Source organism: Panthera onca, chromosome F1 (assembly GCF_046562875.1).
Source record: "Panthera onca isolate mPanOnc1 chromosome F1, mPanOnc1 haplotype 2, whole genome shotgun sequence".
NCBI classification, from domain to species: Eukaryota; Metazoa; Chordata; class Mammalia; order Carnivora; family Felidae; genus Panthera; species Panthera onca.
Window position 1 is genome coordinate 16,783,946 of NC_138355.1, and position 19,285 is coordinate 16,803,230.

Below are 19,285 nucleotides of genomic sequence, written 5' to 3' on the forward strand. Positions count from 1 at the left end.
AAGTCAAGGTTTTGACTTTTAAGAGCTGGCACTCTTGGAAATCCAAAGGCTGAGCCCTGGTCTCATGAACAGTATTTGAGAAGATAAATAAAGGGCTCGACTGTCGCATCCCTGCCGGCTGCATAAAGCCTGGGGGAAGCAAGGGGAAAGGGGAGCAAAAGAGAGCTTAGATTCTAGAGCGTTTCTGTCAGGGCTTTGGGGCACACGATTTGGGGCATGAGAAGGCAGAGCGACTTGTTCTTGTGTCCAGGTAAATCCTGTGTAGGTGGCGAAGGTCCAAGAGAAGTGGCCCTGCACCCACAGAAGAGCAAAAGGGAAACTGAGGTCGATCTAGGAGAAAGGGCCTGAGCACCCTGGGTTTCCGGGGGTGCAGGAGAGCTCCTGATGGGACAAGAACAGGCTAGAAGCAGGCCATGTGATGGGGCTGGCCGTCAGAATGTGGAGGACACTGGGACTGGAACTGGATACGGAGACATGCATGTGGGCAGCAAATTCTGGACCCTGCGCTGATGACTAAAAGCAGCTGTGATAGGAAACCCTGGCTGGATTCCTCTCCCTCCGTGCCCCCGTGCCCACACCCTGCCTCTCTCGAGCACAGGTGCCAGCCGGAGGAGGAAGAGGGAAAACCCGAGTTGACTGAAGACCTGCTAGCGGGACAGAGTCCAAGCTGAGTCCAAGCAAGACAGGGTATTCTACCATTAGGTACGATGGCACCGCGAGAGGGCAATGAAGTTCGGTTACTGAAAATTAGTGGCAGAAGATTTGCTCCCCTGAGGCTGTGGTTTATGAAATCCATGCCCATGACAGCAAACAAGAGCCAGGGTGAAGACAGGGTGAGCTGGGGAAAGACGAAAAGACAGTTTGGGAAAGACCACGAGCACCAGGAGATGGGATGGGGGGGAGGGGTGAATTCCACTGTTTGCCTGGTGTCATCCTGGGTGGCACCTCAAAACCAGGTGCAGGCCCCTCAGTCACACAGGCACGCGCGCACACACACACACACACACACGCACACCTACACCCTTAGCATCCGGCAATCACAGCTCCCAACCCAAAGGAATTATCTGATGGTTGGAATCCGTACTCTCCTCCTAAGCAAAGTATCCCACAAAGTTCAAGGTGGATGGTGTGTAAGATCACTTTATTTCCCAGGGCAAAGGTTATGTGACACCCACTGGACCCCGCGTGAAGCATTAGAAGCCGACTATGCATATGTTCGGCACAGGTTGCAGGAGCTGTCCCTCCTCTAGAAGTGCCGCTTTGTGTCGTGGCTAATGGTAACCGTGCGACGTGCGGGGAATGACCCTGGACGCCACAACGGGGCGAGCTGTTCTGCCCAGACTCTTCCTCTTTTAGCCAGGGAGGGCCTTTTACAGAAAGCCTTGTAGTTTTCACGATGAGACGACTATGCGTTAGAGCTTTGGCCCCAAATCACCACCAAGCTTGAACCGTTTTGGGTCAACAGCCCTGTGAAACCTGGCAGAAGGAAGTATATGTATTGTGAAACCATCTAAACCCCCTGGTGGCTAATTCCACACAGACGTGGCGACGAAGCGCATTCTTCTGGATTAGTAACGAAAGCTCAGAAAGCAGAGAAGAGCCGCGTGGGCTTCGGCTGGCTGGCTCTCCCCTCAGGAGCCCTCCGCATCACCTCCCGGTAGGAGGGGCTTTTCACATCTCGGAGAGCCTGAGGTCGTAGGTGACCATGTTGAAGTTGTCCCAGGCAAAGAGCTTCTTCTCCAGGGGATTGTAGTCCACCATGCTGCTGTACTTGTAGCGGTTCTTGAAGGGGACGGTCAGGGCCCTGCTGCGCCCTGTGCCCGTGTCATACGCAAAGTTGATGGTGGCATCGGGTGACGAGTAGCTGCTGACGGTGTACAAGCGGCCGCAGATGATGAAGGCATTGGCCACTGACTGCTTTCGGATGTTAGTCTCCCAGGTTTGTTCAAGTTCCAGACTCTCCGGGTTCAGTTTGGAGAGGACGATGGCGCCTTTGGCCTCCTGGGTGCTGTAGATGACCCAGAGGCCCGTCTCGTCCACAGCCAGGTCAATGTCCGTGTAGCCGCCCCAAGAATAGGGGAACTGCCCGTGGTAGCCCGCCCCGGGGATTTCCTTCTCAGCCTTCACTGTCTCGGTGTTGAGCTCATATCTGATCACGGTTCTGGACTCGGCCTCCTGGAAGTAGAGGCTCCCCCGGTACACCACGGCCCCCGTGCTTTCCAGCGGCCTGGGCAGCACGTGAACCTTGGAAGGGTAGCCCTGCAGGAACTGGCTGCTGAGGTCGTACTCGAACACCTGGCGGATGTCCGTGCCCACGGTGTCGATTCGCCACGTGGTCTCCTGGGTGTAGGGGTAGGCGGGCTTCGGGTCTCTCATCCACACGCCATACTTGCCCGTGATTGTCTCAGCTCTTCTCAGGGTGAGCGGCTCCCCTACCCAAACCAGTTCTCCGCATCCTGGTGAATGAAAGGCAAACCGACGCATAAAACGCCTTTCCACCACCTTTCCACCACGTGGAAGTGGTAAAAGCCGGAAGGCCGGAGACAGAGCATCTGGGTTTGAACTCAGGCTCCGCCAGGGCACCTGGGTGGCTCCGCCAGGTAGGCATCCGACTTTCGATTTCGCCTCAGGTCATGATCTCACGGTTTTGTGAGTTCGAGCCCCAGGTCGGGATCTGCGCTGACATCATGGAGCCTGCTTGGGATATTCTCTCTCTCTCTCTCTCTCTCTCTCTCTCTCTGCCCCTCTCCGGCTTGCACTCTCTCTTTCTCAGAAATAAATAATAAATTAAAAACTTTTAAAGTCAGGCTCTGCTATCCGCTGGCTGTGTGACTTTCAAGTCCCTCAGCCCCCTCAACCTCGGCTTTCTCATTTGTAAAGGGGTATAGTGTTTTGGGTAGTGGAGATGTTGTAAACTTTAAATGTAATTATACGTGTTAGGTGCTTGGTATAGAGTAAATGCCCAGTGAATATTATGTGCTCAGTATGTCGTACGGATTGAACTTCTCCTACTCACTGTCAGTTGTAAAGATGAAGGCTGTACCGAGGGCTTCAAACTGTGTTTCTAATATTTGATTTAAGCCGGGTGGGAACTCACGGGTATTCATCATACTACTGTTTATGACTTTCCTGTCTAATTTGCTTCATTTTGAAAAATGAAACAAGGGGCTCCTGGGTGGCTCAGTCGGTTAAGCGTCTGACTTCAGTCCAGGTCATGATCTCACAGTTCGTGAGTTCGACCCCACGTCAGGCTCTGTGCTGACAGCTCAGATCCTGGATCCTGCTTCGGATTCTGTATCTCCCTTTCTCTCTGCTCCTCCCCTGCTCACGCTCTCTCTCTCTCCTTCAAAAATAAACAAACATCCCCCCCCCAAATTTTTTTAATTAAAAAAAAAAAAAAAGAAACAAAAATCAAGTCCTTATAATAAACTATAAAATGAAGTTCTTCAAGCCCTAACCAATGGACCACATAGTTTAGGCACCATTTAAATACAATAAAACCTGAACATAATTTTTTAAATGTAGTGAAGAAATGGTTGAAAACTTAGATTCGGTGGAAATAAATGCAACGGATCTCTGTGCTTTTCTCAATGTCCTTCTAGAAAATGGGAAGTCTCTGCTGCTCATGTCTCAGGGAACCCTACTCTGGGTATTTCAGAACTTCCCACCACCATACATGCTCTTCTGCTTGGAATAATTGTCCATGACACGGATAGTCACAGTTTCTGAAAACCACAGTGTTTGCCTTAAAGTCAGGCTTTCAGGGAACACTTGGGAGAGGGGGCAATACCTCAGGACCCAAAGTTCAGAAAAGATACCTTTAGTAACAGAGCCAGTCGGTTAAGTGTCCAACTTCAGCTCAGGTCATGATCTCACGGCTCACGAGTTCGAGCACCGCGTCGGGCTCTGTGCTGACAGCTCAGAGCCTGGAGCCTGCTTGGGATTCTGTGTCTCCCTGTCTCTCTCTCTGCCCCTCCCCCGCTCATGTTCTGTCTGTCTGTCTGTCTCTCTCAAAAATAATCATTAAAAAAAATTCTTTTTAAATAAAATAATTCTATGTGGCAATCAAGTGGGTGAAATAAGCATATCTCTCCTCTTCCCACCACCCCTCACCCCTCCCTAAGCCTCCACCCTCTGCAGCCCAGCTGAGCCCACCACCCCCCACGTGGGTGATGAGATGTAAGGCTTTGCTAGGGAAAGGCGGACGCCTGCCAGCATGCCCTGGAAAGCTGCCAGAGAGGGGCTCTTCCTGGCAGAGAGGGGCTCTTCCTCTCCCCCCTCCCTCCTCTCTGCCAGGGCTCATTGATGACCTGCCCTCCCCCCAAAGTGGGCTGACCAACTCTGAGCACAGAGCTAGTCACGGATCACGACCACGTGTGTACAAAAGGGAAGAAATTTAATTTTATACCGGGGTCTCCCTCTTCACTCCTGGGATGGCCAGATGGACTCTCCTTCAGGATTCGGGAAGCAGGAACCTCAGTTAACTCTGACTTCAGTTCCTGGAAGTTGACGGTCTCCACGTTCCATTTAGAAACTATATTAAAAGAAAGAGACAAACTCGTACTATGAGGAAGAATGGCCCAATGACTATGTTGAGGATGGTATTTAAATAGGCTTCCAGAGATAAGATGATGTTTGAGATTTGTTTTAAGATAATAGATACAGGGGCGCCTGGGTGGCTCAGTCGGTTAAGCGTCCGACTTCAGCTCAGGTCACGATCTTGCGGTCCGCGAGTTCGAGCCCTGCGTCGGGCTCTGGGCTGATGGCTCAGAGCCTGGAGCCTGCTTCCGATTCTGTGTTTCCCTCTCTCTCTGCCCCTCCCCCGTTCATGCTGTGTCTCTCTCTGTCTCAAAAATAAATAAAAACGTTAAAAAAAAAAATTAAAAAAAAAAAAAAGATAATAGATACATAGGGGTGCCTGGCTAGCTCAGTCAGAGGGCCTGTGACTCTTGATCCGGGGTCATGAGTTTGAGCCCCATGCTGGGTGTAAAGATTAATTAAATAAATAAAACTTTAAAAAGAGATAACAAGGGACGCTTGGGTGGCTCAGTCAGTTATGTATCCCACTCTTGATTTCGGCTCAGGTCATGACCCCAGCCGGGGTCATGGGATCAAGCCCCGAGTCGGCTCCACACTGAACATGGAGGCTGCTTAAGATTCTCTCTCCCTCTGGGGCACCCGGGTGGCTCAGTCGGTTGAGCGTCCGACTTCAGCTCAGGTCATGATCTCACAGTTCATGAGATGGAGCCCGACCTCAGGCTCTGTGCTGACAGCTCAGAGCCTGGAGCCTGCTTCGGATTCTGTGTCTCCCTCTCTCTCTGCCCCTCCCCTGCTCACACTCTCTCTCTCACAAACAAACATTTAAAAAAAAAAAAAAAGACTCATCGGACAGCTGTCAGGACTGGGGTTCATGTTCTCTCTACTGTTATGAATGTGTGGAAGATTTCCATGATAAAAAGCTCACAAATAATACATTGCATAGCGACATGCCTAGCACAGAGTAGGGTATTCAAAATAAAGTAAGCTCGTGCCCATTAAAATAATTCCCACTAGCGGGTCTAATTTATTAGCAGGTGAAGTGTGATCCCGGGATATTCAGAAGGCCCTTAGCATTTTCTGGGATGCCTGAAATTCAACAATTAACAACTCCCTGCATGACATAAGGTTCTTCCTGGTCATGATGCAAATGTTCCTATAAGAAGTAATACATTCAGCTCTACATGGTCGATTGAAATATGCTGTCAGAACCCTTGCTGAGACCAGTTTTGGACCAGGAGAAAGTGTGCAGGGCTCCTATAGGAATTTGTGGGCGGGGGCGGGGGTTGTGCGTAGAGAAGGGAAGGGGTGTGTGTGGGAGACGCTGGTGAGACCTAAAGTTACCACACCGTGTCACACACTGGTACTCTGGGTTAGGGTCAGTGTTATACAGGAGTCGGGACAAAAAAGCAGCAGCCACCGCAGGTACCAGGTACGTCTGGTGAGGCCAGCAGATCAGGAGCTGATTGCTGATGAAAAGACACTGATCCCAAGGGGAAGGCACTGATCCCAAGTGGGAAGGCACACCCACACCCTAAGGCCCACAGGGGGAAGCGCCAGGGGTCACTCAGGAGGGAGGGGAACATGGGCAGGAGCCTTTACTGTTTTTTCCTGAGGGAAGGAATGAGCCAGGCCAGGTAAACAGGCTTAGGATTGGCTGGTGTGAATAATTTCAGCAGGCCTGGGGCATAGGGGCTGTCCTTGGTTGTCTGGTACCGGGCTCGGAGGAGATGAGGGCAGGCGGACGGTGCCCTTGACTGTGATCACTGATAGAGGCCGGGTGGGGCACGGACGCTGGGTGGGTGGGCTTGCGCGTGAGAAGCGAGCTGGCAGGTGGGTCAAATGCTGTCTCTAGGAATTGGCTAATCTGCGAGGCCCAGACGTCAGAGCATCAGAATAAAATGCTTAGAATAGTGGCCTGTTCTCTTGCTGGCCATCTCAGTCAGTTCTCGGCCCCCGGGGTGACCGCCCCACTCGGGGCTCCCACGCCACTGGCCCCGAGGGCAGTCAGTGTGGTGACTGGGGCTGGGCTCCTGCATAGCGGAGAAGGTCAGGCAGACATTCTGTCTTCTGTCACTTGTTAGCTCAAGTTGCCTTTCAGGCACAGATTACAATGGAATGCTTAACCCTTCTGGCTCTGCTACATTTCATCAGTCTTGCAGCCACATATTCTTCGGTGAACGACAGTACCAGAAGGCGGTGAGGAACACTTCCTATCCAGCCTAGAAGCTCTCAGGCTTGGGGCGCCTGGGGAGCTCAGTCGGTTGGGCATCCAACTCTTGATTTCAGGTCAGGTCATGATCTCATGGTTTGTGAGTTCCAGCCTCTCATCGGGCTCCGTGCTGACAGCTCAGAGCCTGTTTGGGATTCTCTCTCTCCCTCTCTCTTTGCCCGTCCCCAACTCAGGCGCATGCACATGCAAAATAAAAAAACAAACTTTAAAAAAAAAAGCTCTCAGGCTTGTGAGGGGCTGTGTAGCTGAGCCGTGGCCCCCCTCCGGCTGCCGCCTGCCCTGCTCTCTGCAGGCCTGCGACTGTCCTGAGGGCCTGCATCCTCCTGCTTGGGTGTCCCCCAGTCCAGAGTGGGCTGTGTGAGCACTTGAGAGCCTTCAGCCAAAATGTGTGGCCAACTGAGGGCATCCTAGCTATGCAGCCCAAACTCCAGGGGCGAGTGGGGACACCCCCAAGGACATGGCAGGTCTTCAGTGTCCCCAGTCTCGGGGAGCTGCCCATCCATCTAAATAGCCAGCCCCTCCGGGACACCTACACTGCAAGGTTGTGCCGGTTGTGGAGATACAGGGTGAATGAGATACACTTGTCCATGGCCTTGAGGAATTCATGGGCTGGCTGAGGAGTCACATGGGTTCACTCCACGCTGCTTTGGGAACAAGGTCCCCTTGGACGATACAAATGTCTCCGCGAGCGTCCTACGAAATGAATTTGGTTCCCTGAATCTCCTTCTGTCTGCCTGAAGATCTACAGAGGTGAAGAATCTCCTCTGCTCTTTACTCCCAGCTTGCCTTGACAGGGCAGAGGCTGATTCACTAGCTCACGGGTATTTTTCCCAGACCAACTTGGGGACTGTCACCAGCCACTCCTTCCTGTCCAGGGCTGGCGACCCCCACACTTGAGCCAGGGAATTGGTGCTGCCTGTGGGCAACATGGCAGAGGGGCGGGGTGTCTGAGGTTCCCTGCTCTTCTGTGCCGCCAGGAGGAGGTAAGAGTGAGGGACCTCTTCCTCTTCGAGGGAAGAGCAGAGCGGTTCGTAACTATTCCTTCTTCCTGGAGCACAGGCCTCCCTGCTCTCCGTCTGCCTCTCCCGCCCCCACGCCTGCTCTCTTAGGCCTAAAACACAGCGAGGGAGCCTTGACCCCTGGCTATGGGAAGCACCCCCCCCCCATTCCCCTCACACCCCGCTCCTGCCGTGCCTGGCCGACCTCTCAGGCTGAGCAGAGGCAACTTCTCAAAATCAGCAAACTCCCTGAGGTGAGCTGTTTGCTTTCCCTCTGTACCATTCCTTGGACCATCACAGACCATTCCTCAGAACAATTCCAAACTTCTTTTGTTTCCATTCATTCTCAGAACACCGGAGCGAGTGTAGGCAGTGTGAGGTGAGCGACAAATACTGCAGTGGCAGCTGTACAAAACTTCTAGAGAGTTCCCTTGCCCCACCGCAGGTCCCCACCTTTCGGCTCCAGGACCCACGGTTGCCATACTAGGGCCACTGTGAGCCACGCGGCCCCTGTGCCGGCCCCTTCCTCTGTGCATCTGGTGTACAGTGCCTTATCCTGTGAACGTGACCGGGGTGATCACGGGGCGTAGCGACTTACTGAGAAATAGACACAGGCCGAGAAAAGGAAAGGGACACGCCTGCAGATCAATGAGAAGAAAATTAAGAGAAAGGCCCTCTTTACCCACAGAGGGGAGAAAGTGGGGGAAACAAACCCGAACAGGCATTCTCCCAGGAGACTTGCCCCAAGACAGCTGACATACTGGCCCCGAAATACTGAAAACAGATGCTTTGGGGAAAGGGATGATTAACAGGTATTTATAGCTCTTTCCACCTTTTGAAGCAGTTTCATATAAATTCTTTATGTGATCTGATACTTTCACAGCTTTAAAAAAAAAATGGAAGAAGGCTTTAGGGCTGCAGTCCGCACCTCATGTAATTATTGCCACCACTTATTACGTGCCTCCTGCGAGCCAGGGACTGTGCTAGGAGCTTGCTGTCATTGCCTCTCTTCCACATAACAGTCCTGATGCAGACGATATTCTCTTCGTTTTGCAGGAAAGGAAACTGAGGCACAGGGAGGTTAAGTAACTTGCCCGAGGCCATACAGCTGGTTAGTGGTGGGACTAGGATTTGAACCCGGGTCTGTCAAGGCCATGGCAATTGTGAACCTTTCCTCCCTGCGGTGGGGAGGTTGGTCGGTTATAAATTGATGGCCCCTCGGTGCCAAATGCACACTTCCATATATGCTTTCTGAAAAACGAGGCATTTCTCCTTTCAAGTGAGCACGATGTCAGGCTTCCTCAGTAGAGGGCGCTGGGGGGAGATTGTGGAAGGAAGTTGGGGGGTTGTGGAGGGAGGCTGGGTTGGCCGTTTGAGGGTGAGGACATCTGGTGGAGTCCTGCCCCAGCCAAGACTTGGTTCCTCTGCGACCCTGCAGCCTCGGCCCGACCATGACCTTTCCACAGCCCTGTCAACACAGAACCCAGAGTCCCTGCAGAGGCCCCCCGTGCTCTGCCGGCCTCCTCTACAGGCCCCCAGCCGGCTCCGCAGCCGTCCCTGACCCCACTGTCCCACATCACGGTCACCCTCCGGAGCCGGCCATTCAGCTCCAGCCTGGACAAAGTGGCCAGCTTCTCTGCTATCCGATGGGCTGGCCCTCACCTTCCTCTGTGAGGCCTGACCCGGTCCAAGTTTGTCCTTCCTCTGGGACCTTCCCTCAGTCCGAGGGTGCCAGGTAGAGCTTACTTATTCAGCTCATATTGTGCTCTCATTCTACCTGATTCTTTCTATTAAGAGGCCCTCGCGGGGATGCCTAGATGACGCAGCCAGTTAAATGTTGGGCTTTTGCTCATGTCATGATCTCATGGCTCATGGGTTCGAGCCCTGCATCGGGCTCTGTGCTGACAGCTCAGAGCCCGGAGCCTGCTTCGGATTCTGTGTCTCCTTCTCTCTCTGCCCCTCCCCCTCACACTCTGTCTCTCTCTCTCAAAAATAAACATTAAAAAAAAAAAAAGAGGCCCTGGGGCGCCTGTGGGGGCTCAGTTGGTTAAGCATCTGACTCTTGATTTCAGCTCAGGGCATGATCTCACGGCGGTGAGTTTCAGTCGCCAGTCAGGTTCCCAGCTGAGCTGAGCATGGGGCTTGCTTGGGATTCTCTCCCTCCTTCTGCCCCTCCCCCACTAATTCTCTCTGTCTCTCTCTCTCTGTCTCTCTCTCTCAAGCATATAAAAATAAATAAATAAAAATTAAAAAATAAAATAAAAACTAAAAGGCCATGACGTAACCCGCAGCGTGGAGTCTATGCCCTGACTGGACGCAGACCCGTACCTGAGGCTTTTCCAGGAGCTTCAGACAAGCTGCTCAGAACTGGGGGGAGTGACTCACTCCTGGACCCGAGCTCAGATGCCAGTGGGTGGCACGCACAGCTCCCAGGTGGCACACTCTAGGGAGCCAGGCTTCTGGCCGGCTGCCAAAGAAGAGGTGGCCCCGGTGTGTGGCTGCTGCTGAGTTCTCTTCCTGGTCCCCACCGAGGGCCTCACAGCTCTGCGCAGAGGGCCCTTTTCTTCCTCCGTCCCCCCCCCGTCTCTCTGCCCCATCCCCACGCCTCTCCTCCCTCTTTGCCGGAACCACACCCCACTTGCTTTCTTAGCAGTAAACGAGATCCATGGTGAAGCATTAAGTCAGGGAATGGCTTCCAGAACGACAGCAAGGCCCTTTCTCGGTTGGCAGGTGAGATGGTAGGCTGACAGGTCAGCTGGCTGCTTCCTGCTTGTTTCAGCCAGGAGCATCTGGCAATGGTGAGCTCCCAGGGCAGAGCCGTCTGGCATGAGGACTGAGGCCTGTGGGAGAGGATGTGGGGGAGGGGGGGGGGGTGCAAAGGCTGGGAAGCAGCTGTGTGAAGGAGCCGGGACTGGGACTGGGCCCCGAGTCGTAGCTTCCTAGTTCGGGCTTGCCACGTCCCTGCTGTGTGACTTTGGGCAAGTTACTCGACCTCTCTGAGCCTCAGTATTCTTAGTTCAAACTATAAACGAAATGTCCTCGATAAAAATGTGTCAAAATCAAAATTTCTCTGGAATGTTGAAAAATCGCTCATATTTCTTTCCGTACGTGGGGAGAAAACAAAAAGAGGTTATGAAAATATTAAGGACTGTATTGTATCCAATAGCTAAAAAATTTTTAGGGCTTTTATTTGTTTGTTTCTCTTAAGATTCAGTCCTTCCGTGGTTGAAAAGTTCATGCCTATTGCAAAATTCTGGAAACTTTCTGCATGCTCTGCCCTTTGTCCCTTACCTCTGCTTTGCAGACACATTCTAGGGAGCTTAAGCCAGAAACTCCCAGGAAAGCGAAGATTAGCCAGCAGACTAATGTCCCGGGTGTTACGCCAACACGTACTGTCTCTGGGATCAGTGTGCATGCCAAAATATTATGTACGGGTAAACGTTATAATCATTAAACGGCGTTTTAAAACAGTAGGGCAGCAGGAGCACAAGAAGCCCTTCGTCACGACGCGTTTACTGCGCTCAGCGTGCTGCCTGCTTCTGCCCGCTACCTCTCATCTGCGTGGTCACCCCCACAGGGGATTGCTATCTGCAGCCCTTGCCTTGAACACCTCTGGTGCTCCTCCTCCATGTCCTGCCCACCTTTTCCCAGCCATTGCCGTGGCAACCTGTCGTGTGCAGGTGTCATCGGCCGGGACCTGGCTTCCGCTGTCCTGCCCCAGCTTCTCTGACTCCACAAGAGCCAGTCTGGTGCCCACATCTGTGCATCACGGGAGCGGGATCCACGAATGAATGCTCCCTCCTTCGGCTGCATTCTTTTTCTCTTTGTTTAAAATGTTTATTCATTTTTGAGAGAGAGCACAAGTGGGGAGGGAAAGAGAGAGACGGGGAGAGAGAGAATCCCAACCTAAGCAGGAGTTTCGCTGCCCGCACGGAGCCCGACGCGGGGCTTGAACTCATGAACTGTGAGATCATGACCTGAGCTGAAGTCGGACACTCAACTGACTGAACCACCCGGGTGCCCTCATTCTACACAGCTCCCCGGCAGGGCTTGGTGGGGTCAAGACTCCACCACCCACTGTGGGGACCCACTGGGGAATGCCCCCTCCCTCCTTACGTGCTCGCTTTCCTTCTCTGACTCAGTCTCCCCTGCCCCTGATTCCTGAACTCCCTGGGATTAGACCCACGTAAATCACTGCATAAAAGCCCCCACCCCAGGCTTCTCTCTGGGAAGTACAGACTGAAGCAGACACAAAGTAAAGGGAAAAGTGGGCTTCTCTTGGGACACTGCTAACTGACTCTGAGAGATCTTGTGGTAATCTGTGTTTTTCTCTTGGGGCTTATTTAATAGGTTTCCAGACACTTTGGTGCAAAATTATTACGACAAAGTTGTATATATACTATCTCAACTCTCTCACACACGCACGCACGCACACACACACACACACACACGAACAAGGGGTTTCTGTGATTCTAAGAAGATCTTTTTTCTATGTAACAATTACACCATAAAGACAGCGGTGGTGACAGTCTGAATGGCAGACGAAGAAAAAGTCCACCTTCTGTGGCCTCCCTGGGCTGGGCTCCCACAGCCTCCCCTGCCCTCGCCCTCAGTTCTTGCCGCCCCTGCATCGAGCACAGCCACACTTAACCCCCAGCTGCCCAGAAAGCCCTTTCTTTACTCTCAGATTTAAGACCTCGAAGCCTATCTTTGGTTCCAAACATTTCTTTCCCTGATGTTTAAATGCACACTTCCTGTTTTTTGCCATTAGGTTCTATAAACCAGGGGTCACCTCAGGGTCCCCGAAGGGCCGCTGGACCTCAGGAAGGGGAGGAACTGAATTTGAGTTTTGGCTCTGCCTTTAGCTGGCTAGGTGGCCATGGACCAGCTCTGGGCCTCAGTTTCCACATCTGCACAAATGAACCAGTGGATCAGATGCTTTCCAGGCCACCTTTGCAGCTTTACATTCTTGTGCTAATGTAATTTCCTGCTCATGAAAAAAAAAGCCCATGGCTAAAAAGAGTTTCCAAGTTTGGAGTTCACTCTAATGGGCTGTTGTCCTTATTTCAAAAGTAGAGTAGCTGGAAAGAACAAAAAGAAATGTAAAATTAGAGAACACATCTCATAAATTCCCCAAGGCTTGTTAAATGACCCCACAGGACAATAAAAGGCTGTTTATTTGCCTCTGTTTCCACACACACACACACACACACACACACACACACACACACGGGTTTTTGTTGAGAATGTGACTCCATTCACTGAACAGTCTGAAATAAGTAATCTTCATAATGTTCCTATTAATACTAATTCTTTTATTTGTGCTCAAAGACTCAAGTTTTAGTGCGACCACTGATCACCGAGCAACCCGGGGCCCTTCGGGCCTCATTTTCTTTTGTTGTGAAATTTAGCATCAAATCTCTTCCAACTACAGCAATACGGGGTCTTTAAAAATCCTTTCCACCTTAGAGTTATTTCGTGAGCCCCACAAACATCCTTCATGGTAGACAATCTCATTAGCACGTAAGGGGTAAGAAGTCAAGGTCCAGAGGGTAAAGGACTTGCCCAAGGTCACATACAGGTTTTGATGTTTGTCAGTCTCGCTTATTTGCAGACTTTGCCTTTTATGTAGAAAGCCTTTTTAGAAAATAATTTCCCATTGTTTTATTCTGATGATCTGCAAGCCTTTGGAAAAGTTGAAAGAATAGTACAATAAGTCCCCCCCTCCTCACCACGTGCTGTTCACAGAGAGTCACCAGTTGTGAAAACTTTGGTGCATTTTTTTACCTTTCTTTCTGTCACTCTTTTCATATTTACAGTCTTTGCTGAGCCGCCTGAAAGGAAATTGCAACCATTCTGACACCTTCCCCCTAAGGACTTGAGTATGTATGCTCAGAAGATACTCTCCCTAACCACCACACCATCTCTCGCCCAAGAAACTGAGCAGTCATCAATAGCATGACCATAGAAGCAGCCGATATTCAAATATCATCAGTGATTCCAAGTCTGTCCCTTGTAGCTTTTTTTCCCCTGGATGTAGGAGCCAGTCCAGAGCCAGGCACTGCATTTGGCCACCGCATCTCTCTAGCCTCCTTCAATCTAGAACAATCCACCTGTCCCCTTTCTTTCTTGATGGTGACATCTCTGAAGAGTCTGCACTAACTGTCCCACAGCTGGATTTGCTTGCTTGTTTCCTCCCGATTGGAAAACTTCTCCAACAGTGAATATTTGGGAGCACAGCTTCAAAAAAAGTGACACAAATACTATCTTCCCAACTAATGGGGAGAGTGTGCCCCCCGTTGCAGCCAACACTCACGGACTCACCTTCAAGCAGGGACAAGGACGAACAGCCCAGCATCTTAGAGCCACCTCGAGGAGTTGCCTGGTGACTTAAAAGCAGAGGTCCTCGGATTGGGCAAAAAGGCCAAAAATTCGCAAAGACAACATATTGAGGAACCCGACAAAGAGTCACCACCTCTTTATTTTGCCAAGAAAGGACATGAAAAAATCCCCACCGTCTATCATGATTTCATAAATCGATTGTCAGGTCATTTTAACAACAAGAGGCAGGAATCACAGTCTCCAAAGAAAGATCCACCGAAGGGGTAGTTTTCTTTTTTTTTTTTTTTTTTAATTTTTTTTTTTCAACGTTTTTTATTTATTTTTGGGATAGAGAGAGACAGAGCATGAACGGGGGAGGGGCAGAGAGAGAGGGAGACACAGAATCGGAAACAGGCTCCAGGCTATCAGCCCAGAGCCTGACGCGGGGCTCGAACTCACGGACCGCGAGATCGTGACCTGGCTGAAGTCGGACGCTTAACCGACTGCGCCACCCAGGCGCCCCCGAAGGGGTAGTTTTCTAAAAAGCCTAGTTGGGAACCTTCTACTGATCATCTACATATACGTCTCACCTGGTCTCCTATTTCTCATTTTACTGTCACTGTGAGAACCGTCCCGGAAGCCACAAGAGCTCGGGACCGCTGACCCGAACAGAGCTCCCAGGAGCGAGATGACTAGTAACCTGTGAGGCTGATTGCTCCCCTGGATTTGTCTGCCTCGTGCTGGACGTGCAGCCTCCGGGAGAGAGGGGAGGGCGGGAGAGCAAGCCTGGGCCACCTGTAACAGGTCACTATGAGCCATGCCACCTTCTGGACTCGGGGACCCCTTCACCCCACATTCTTACCTTCCCTGGAACCTGATGGCACATCCTGAGGGGTGCCACGGGCCTGGGGACACTGGCCCCTTCTCAGCCTTGCCACCTCCTGGCTGCTGCTGTCCAGCCTCCGGGCCAGATCCTCGTTCTCTTCTCTCAGTCGCCTCTTCTCTTCCTCCAGAGCTGACTTGTCCCGGAGGAGGTTGCTGTAGGAAGCCTCCAGCTCCCTGTTTTGGCTTTCCAGCTGTTCTCGCTCCCTTCTCAGGGCGCCCAGCTCCCTCTGCAGCCCCTCCTGGGTCGCCGAGGGCCCAGCAGCCTCGTCCAGGGTCAGCTGGTGGACGAGGCCCTCCAGGGAGCTGAGCCGGGCTTTGGTGGACTCCAGGTCTGCCCGCTGGGCACTGCTGTCTCTCTGCAGGTCCTGGATGGCTGACATGGCCTGGCCCTGCTCGGGGCAGCTGGACTCGTTCGGGCTGGCCACACTGAAGGTGTACTGGCATCGGCCACTCCGGTCATTGGCCTTCCGGAGCTGGGCTGTCCTGGCCCCTAAACCCCATACCAGACAGGCCAGAAGTAGCAGCTGGATGGCTGGCATCTCGGGCCTGCAGCGGCAGTGATGTGCAGAGACCGGGCAAGGCTTTCCCAGGACAGCTCTCCTCCTCTGGGAGGTGTCTGGACGGGTGGCCCTGCCGGTTCACGCCTTGGCTTCACAGAGGTTTATATATACTGGAGAGCCACCCCTGCACTGGAGGGGGGAGGTGGCCACGTGAGGCTGGGTGGGGCCATGCACAGGGGAATTGTTTTCTCACGGCCAGCAAAACTCTTAGAATATGACACTCCAGAAGTCTGTTTTGAATTTCTTTGAGAAAAGAACGTCTCGCTTTATGCACCCCGTATCCCTCTGATATTCTCCCCCATATCCCCACCCTGTCTTGTGCCCACGCATTCACACGCGCCTACTTCATCCAACGGGAACTACTTGTGTGTCAGTTTCAATAAGGACTTATTTCTAGTTTGTATTTCCATTTACTCTGCAAACTCTATTGAGACCTGCTCTGTGTCACGGACTGTGCTAGAAACGGAGGATGCAGACCGTTCCTAAGACACAGTCCCTCTGTCCCTGTGGAAGTGACAGAGACACCTAACAGCCAGCCAGAACACGAGGGCAGCATGCCGCCCAGCTTCAGGGAGCAGGGATCCTGTAAAAGCAGTTGGAAGCAGAATTCCTCCCTTGCCCTGAGCTTTACGACCAGTGTGGGTGTGTATTTGGGAGAACCTCCTAATTCTGGTCTCAGCACATCAGGCACCTAAGTCAGTGATAGGCTCTAGACTAGTTCTTACCGAGTGTGTGTGTGTGTGTGCAAAAGCACCTCAATTCTCATTGATAAAATCTATGGAACCCTTCTAAGGAAGATGTTTTTGTTATTTTTAAGGTTTATTTATTAATTTTGAAAGAAAAGAGAGAGCACGAGTGGGGGAGGGGCAGAGAGAGAGAGAAGAGGGAATCCCAAGCAGACTCTGGGCTGTCAGTGCAGAGCCCAGCACAGCTCCATCTCAAGAACCATGAGATCATGACCTGAGCCGAAATCAAGAGTTGCATGCTTAACCGACTGGGCCACCCATGCCCCCAGGAAGATGTTTTTAAATGTGTAAAATTTATAGGACTGCAAAGGAAGCACAAGATATTGAAATACTACTATCAAAATATTTTGAAAATTTGAAATATGCATGTCATTTATTAACACTTAATTTTTTTAAGCAGACTCCACACCCAATATGTGGTTGAACTCACAACCCTGAGATCAAGAGTCACATGCTGTACCACTGAGCCAGCCAGCCATCTTTGTTGACACTTTAAAAACAAGGTCTTGGGGTGCCTGGGTGGCTCAGTCGGTTGAGCATCCGACTTCAGCTCAGGTCACGATCTCGAGGTCCGTGAGTTCAAGCCCCGCGTCAGGCTCTGGGCTGATGGCTCAGAGCCTGGAGCCTGGTTCCGATTCTGTGTCTCCCTCCCTCTCTGCCCCTCCCCTGTTCATGCTCTCTCTCTGTCTCAAAAATAAATAAATAAAAATAAAAACAAGGTCTTTTAGGGACTCCTGTATGGTTCAGTAGGTTAAGCATTTGACTCTAGATCTCAGCTCAAGTCATGATCTCGCAGTTCATGAGTTCGAACCCCAAGTCAAGCTTCGTGCTGACAGCCGGAGCCGGCTTGGGATTCTCTCTCCTTCTCTCTCTCTGCCCCTCCCCTACTCCCTCCCCCCACTCTCTCTCTCTCTCACACACACACACACACACACACACACACTAAAAAAAATTGAAAACAAAGCCTTTATCTTTTAATGTTTAGCTTATCTTTGAGAGAGAGAAAGAGCGTGAATCGGGAGGGGCAGAAAGAGAGGGAGACACAGAATCCGAAGCAGGCTGCAGGCTCTGAGCTGTCAGCACAGAGCCTGTCACAGGGCTCGAACCCACAAACTGTGAGATCATGACCTGAGCAGAAGTCGGACCCTTAACCAATTGAGCCACCCAGGCACCTTGAAAACAAGCTTGGTCTTTAAACACTTTAAAAATAGGAAAGGATGTCTAATTTCAAAGTAGTTTGAGTGTAAATGCTGTTTATCGCATGGTATCTGCACCAATCGCAATGTAACATAAAATGCCTGTGATTTCTATCAGTAATGATAATACAGGTACTGCTATTACAACTTTGGATTTATGGCTATTTCTATCATGGAATGAAATGCTAAACCTAAAATTTAATTAGAAGGTAGTGAAAATAAAGATGAGATTTTTTTTTCCTACCCTAGGCTAACCATTCCCTGCTTTTATTAATAAACCTAAAGAGAAAACAAACAAATAACATGACAAAACCCACCGAATGTGCTAAGAGGAGGTCTGTGCAAATGAGAACGTGTGTAGCAGCCTCATCGGTAACTTAAAAATAATGTTTGCCGTTGAGCGATTTCTGTGGTTTGATACCAAAAACATCTTCAGTGTTTGGCAGATTCACCTCGAGTTTGGGAGAATACATTTTGCTCAAAAGATTCTGTTCTTACCTGGTTCTAGAGTCAGACTTGAACTTGAGACATTTACAAATGGGTGCCTGTTTACTGCTGATTAGATGGTCCTATTCTCCGTTCCCTAATCCGATAATAAACATTACCAAAATGGTTCCCGAATCCGATAATAAACATTACCAAAATAGTCAGCGAGAACTGGTTCAAGTCTGTTCGGCTCTACTCTCAGGAATGTTTTCTTCCTGTTAAGAGAACTAAGATTGTTCCTTAGGGGAGCAATCCACAGAGGAAAGGAGTTCTGGATAAAGAAAAACATTAAGTAATTTTCCTGCCTTCAGCTTGCTCAGGATTACTCTGCTTGTAAAGAAACAATAGAGACATCGGGTCCCGTGTTCTGACTTCTCTTGGATTCAGCTCCTTTCCAGGCGACAGCACTGCCTGGTACAACCCAGGAGCACGCAGCCCAAAGTTCCCGTGCCTCTTCCCACTGGTCACCTCCCACTGCGCTTCACTGCAGCTTCATCTTTCTGGCCCACACTCCATCCTCTCCTTTCCTTTATCTCCCCTGCGCTGCAGGCCAGTCCATGGCACAAAAGTCGTGTCACACAGTCGCTGAGGAGCCTCGTGGGTGCCAGTCGGGGGGGGGGGGGGGTGGCGGGGTGAAGAGTTGAACAATCCCGGCATTTTCACTTGGTCCAACCCAGGTTTTGAACGCCAGGCGAGAGCTACCATCGGTCCCCCCCCCCCCCCCCAGTGCTCTTTATGGGCCCTGGCAAATGCTCAGGAAAAGAAAACGTGGCTGTGGGGTTCACATAACCCCCCTCATCCCCCACTGGGCTTCAGCTGCTGGAGCTCTGCCTGGCTGCCTGCCTTTTCAAAGCCTTCATGGGGCTTGAGCCACAAGGACACTAGCAGATGAGAAAACTAAGGCCCAGGGAAGGAGAAGATGTGCCCGGGGTCAAATTACCAACGAGCAGTAGAGCCAGAAAGGAACCTGAGGTCTTCTGATTCTGAGGTTTTCCACCGTCCTGCATAAGCCACATCCACCCAAGTGCCCAGGAGTTGCCCAGAATGTATGAAAGACTCCAGTCACTTCTTCCAGGAACTGACGCTCTAGGAAATGAGCTAGCTTCCTATATTCACATTAAATAAAGGCCTTCATGAGGGAAAACTCATGCACATCCTTCGGTTTTCACAGCTGACGTTATGAAACTGCAGTCTTTCATCAAATCAAATTACTCTCCCAAAAGCAGAGAAAGGGGCTCACTGCAGACAAGCACAGTCCCGGCCCATGAGCAGCAATAAACATCTGGTGTGCTCTTTTCACCCTCCTGCCTGTCACCACCCTCTC

General features: G+C 51.2%; 1 protein-coding gene across 1 annotated transcript; it reads right to left on the bottom strand.

Moving 5' to 3' along the window:
- Positions 1 to 1,124: 1,124 nt before the first annotated feature.
- On the bottom strand, positions 1,125 to 15,635 carry MYOC (myocilin). Its single transcript, XM_060643512.3, has 3 exons — positions 14,951 to 15,635; positions 4,409 to 4,534; positions 1,125 to 2,456 (listed from the first exon to the last, which is right to left on the bottom strand). Exons 1-3 carry the CDS (start codon positions 15,510 to 15,512, stop codon positions 1,672 to 1,674), a joined length of 1,473 nt encoding a protein of 490 aa, XP_060499495.2. The 5' UTR covers positions 15,513 to 15,635; the 3' UTR covers positions 1,125 to 1,671.
- Between the last annotated feature and the right edge of the window lie 3,650 nt (positions 15,636 to 19,285).

Bases quoted from the DNA above. Each gene is read 5' to 3' on its own strand.
- MYOC (XM_060643512.3), bottom strand. From the start codon at position 15,512: ATGCCAGCCATCCAGCTGCTACTTCTGGCCTGTCTGGTATGGGGTTTA. The intron at 4,535-14,950 runs GTAAGAATGTGG...CTTTTAATATAG, and splicing joins GCCATCAGGTTCCAGGGAAG to TTTCTAAATGGAACGTGGAG. The intron at 2,457-4,408 runs GTATAAAATTAA...TTCATTCACCAG, and splicing joins GAGTGAAGAGGGAGACCCCG to GATGCGGAGAACTGGTTTGG.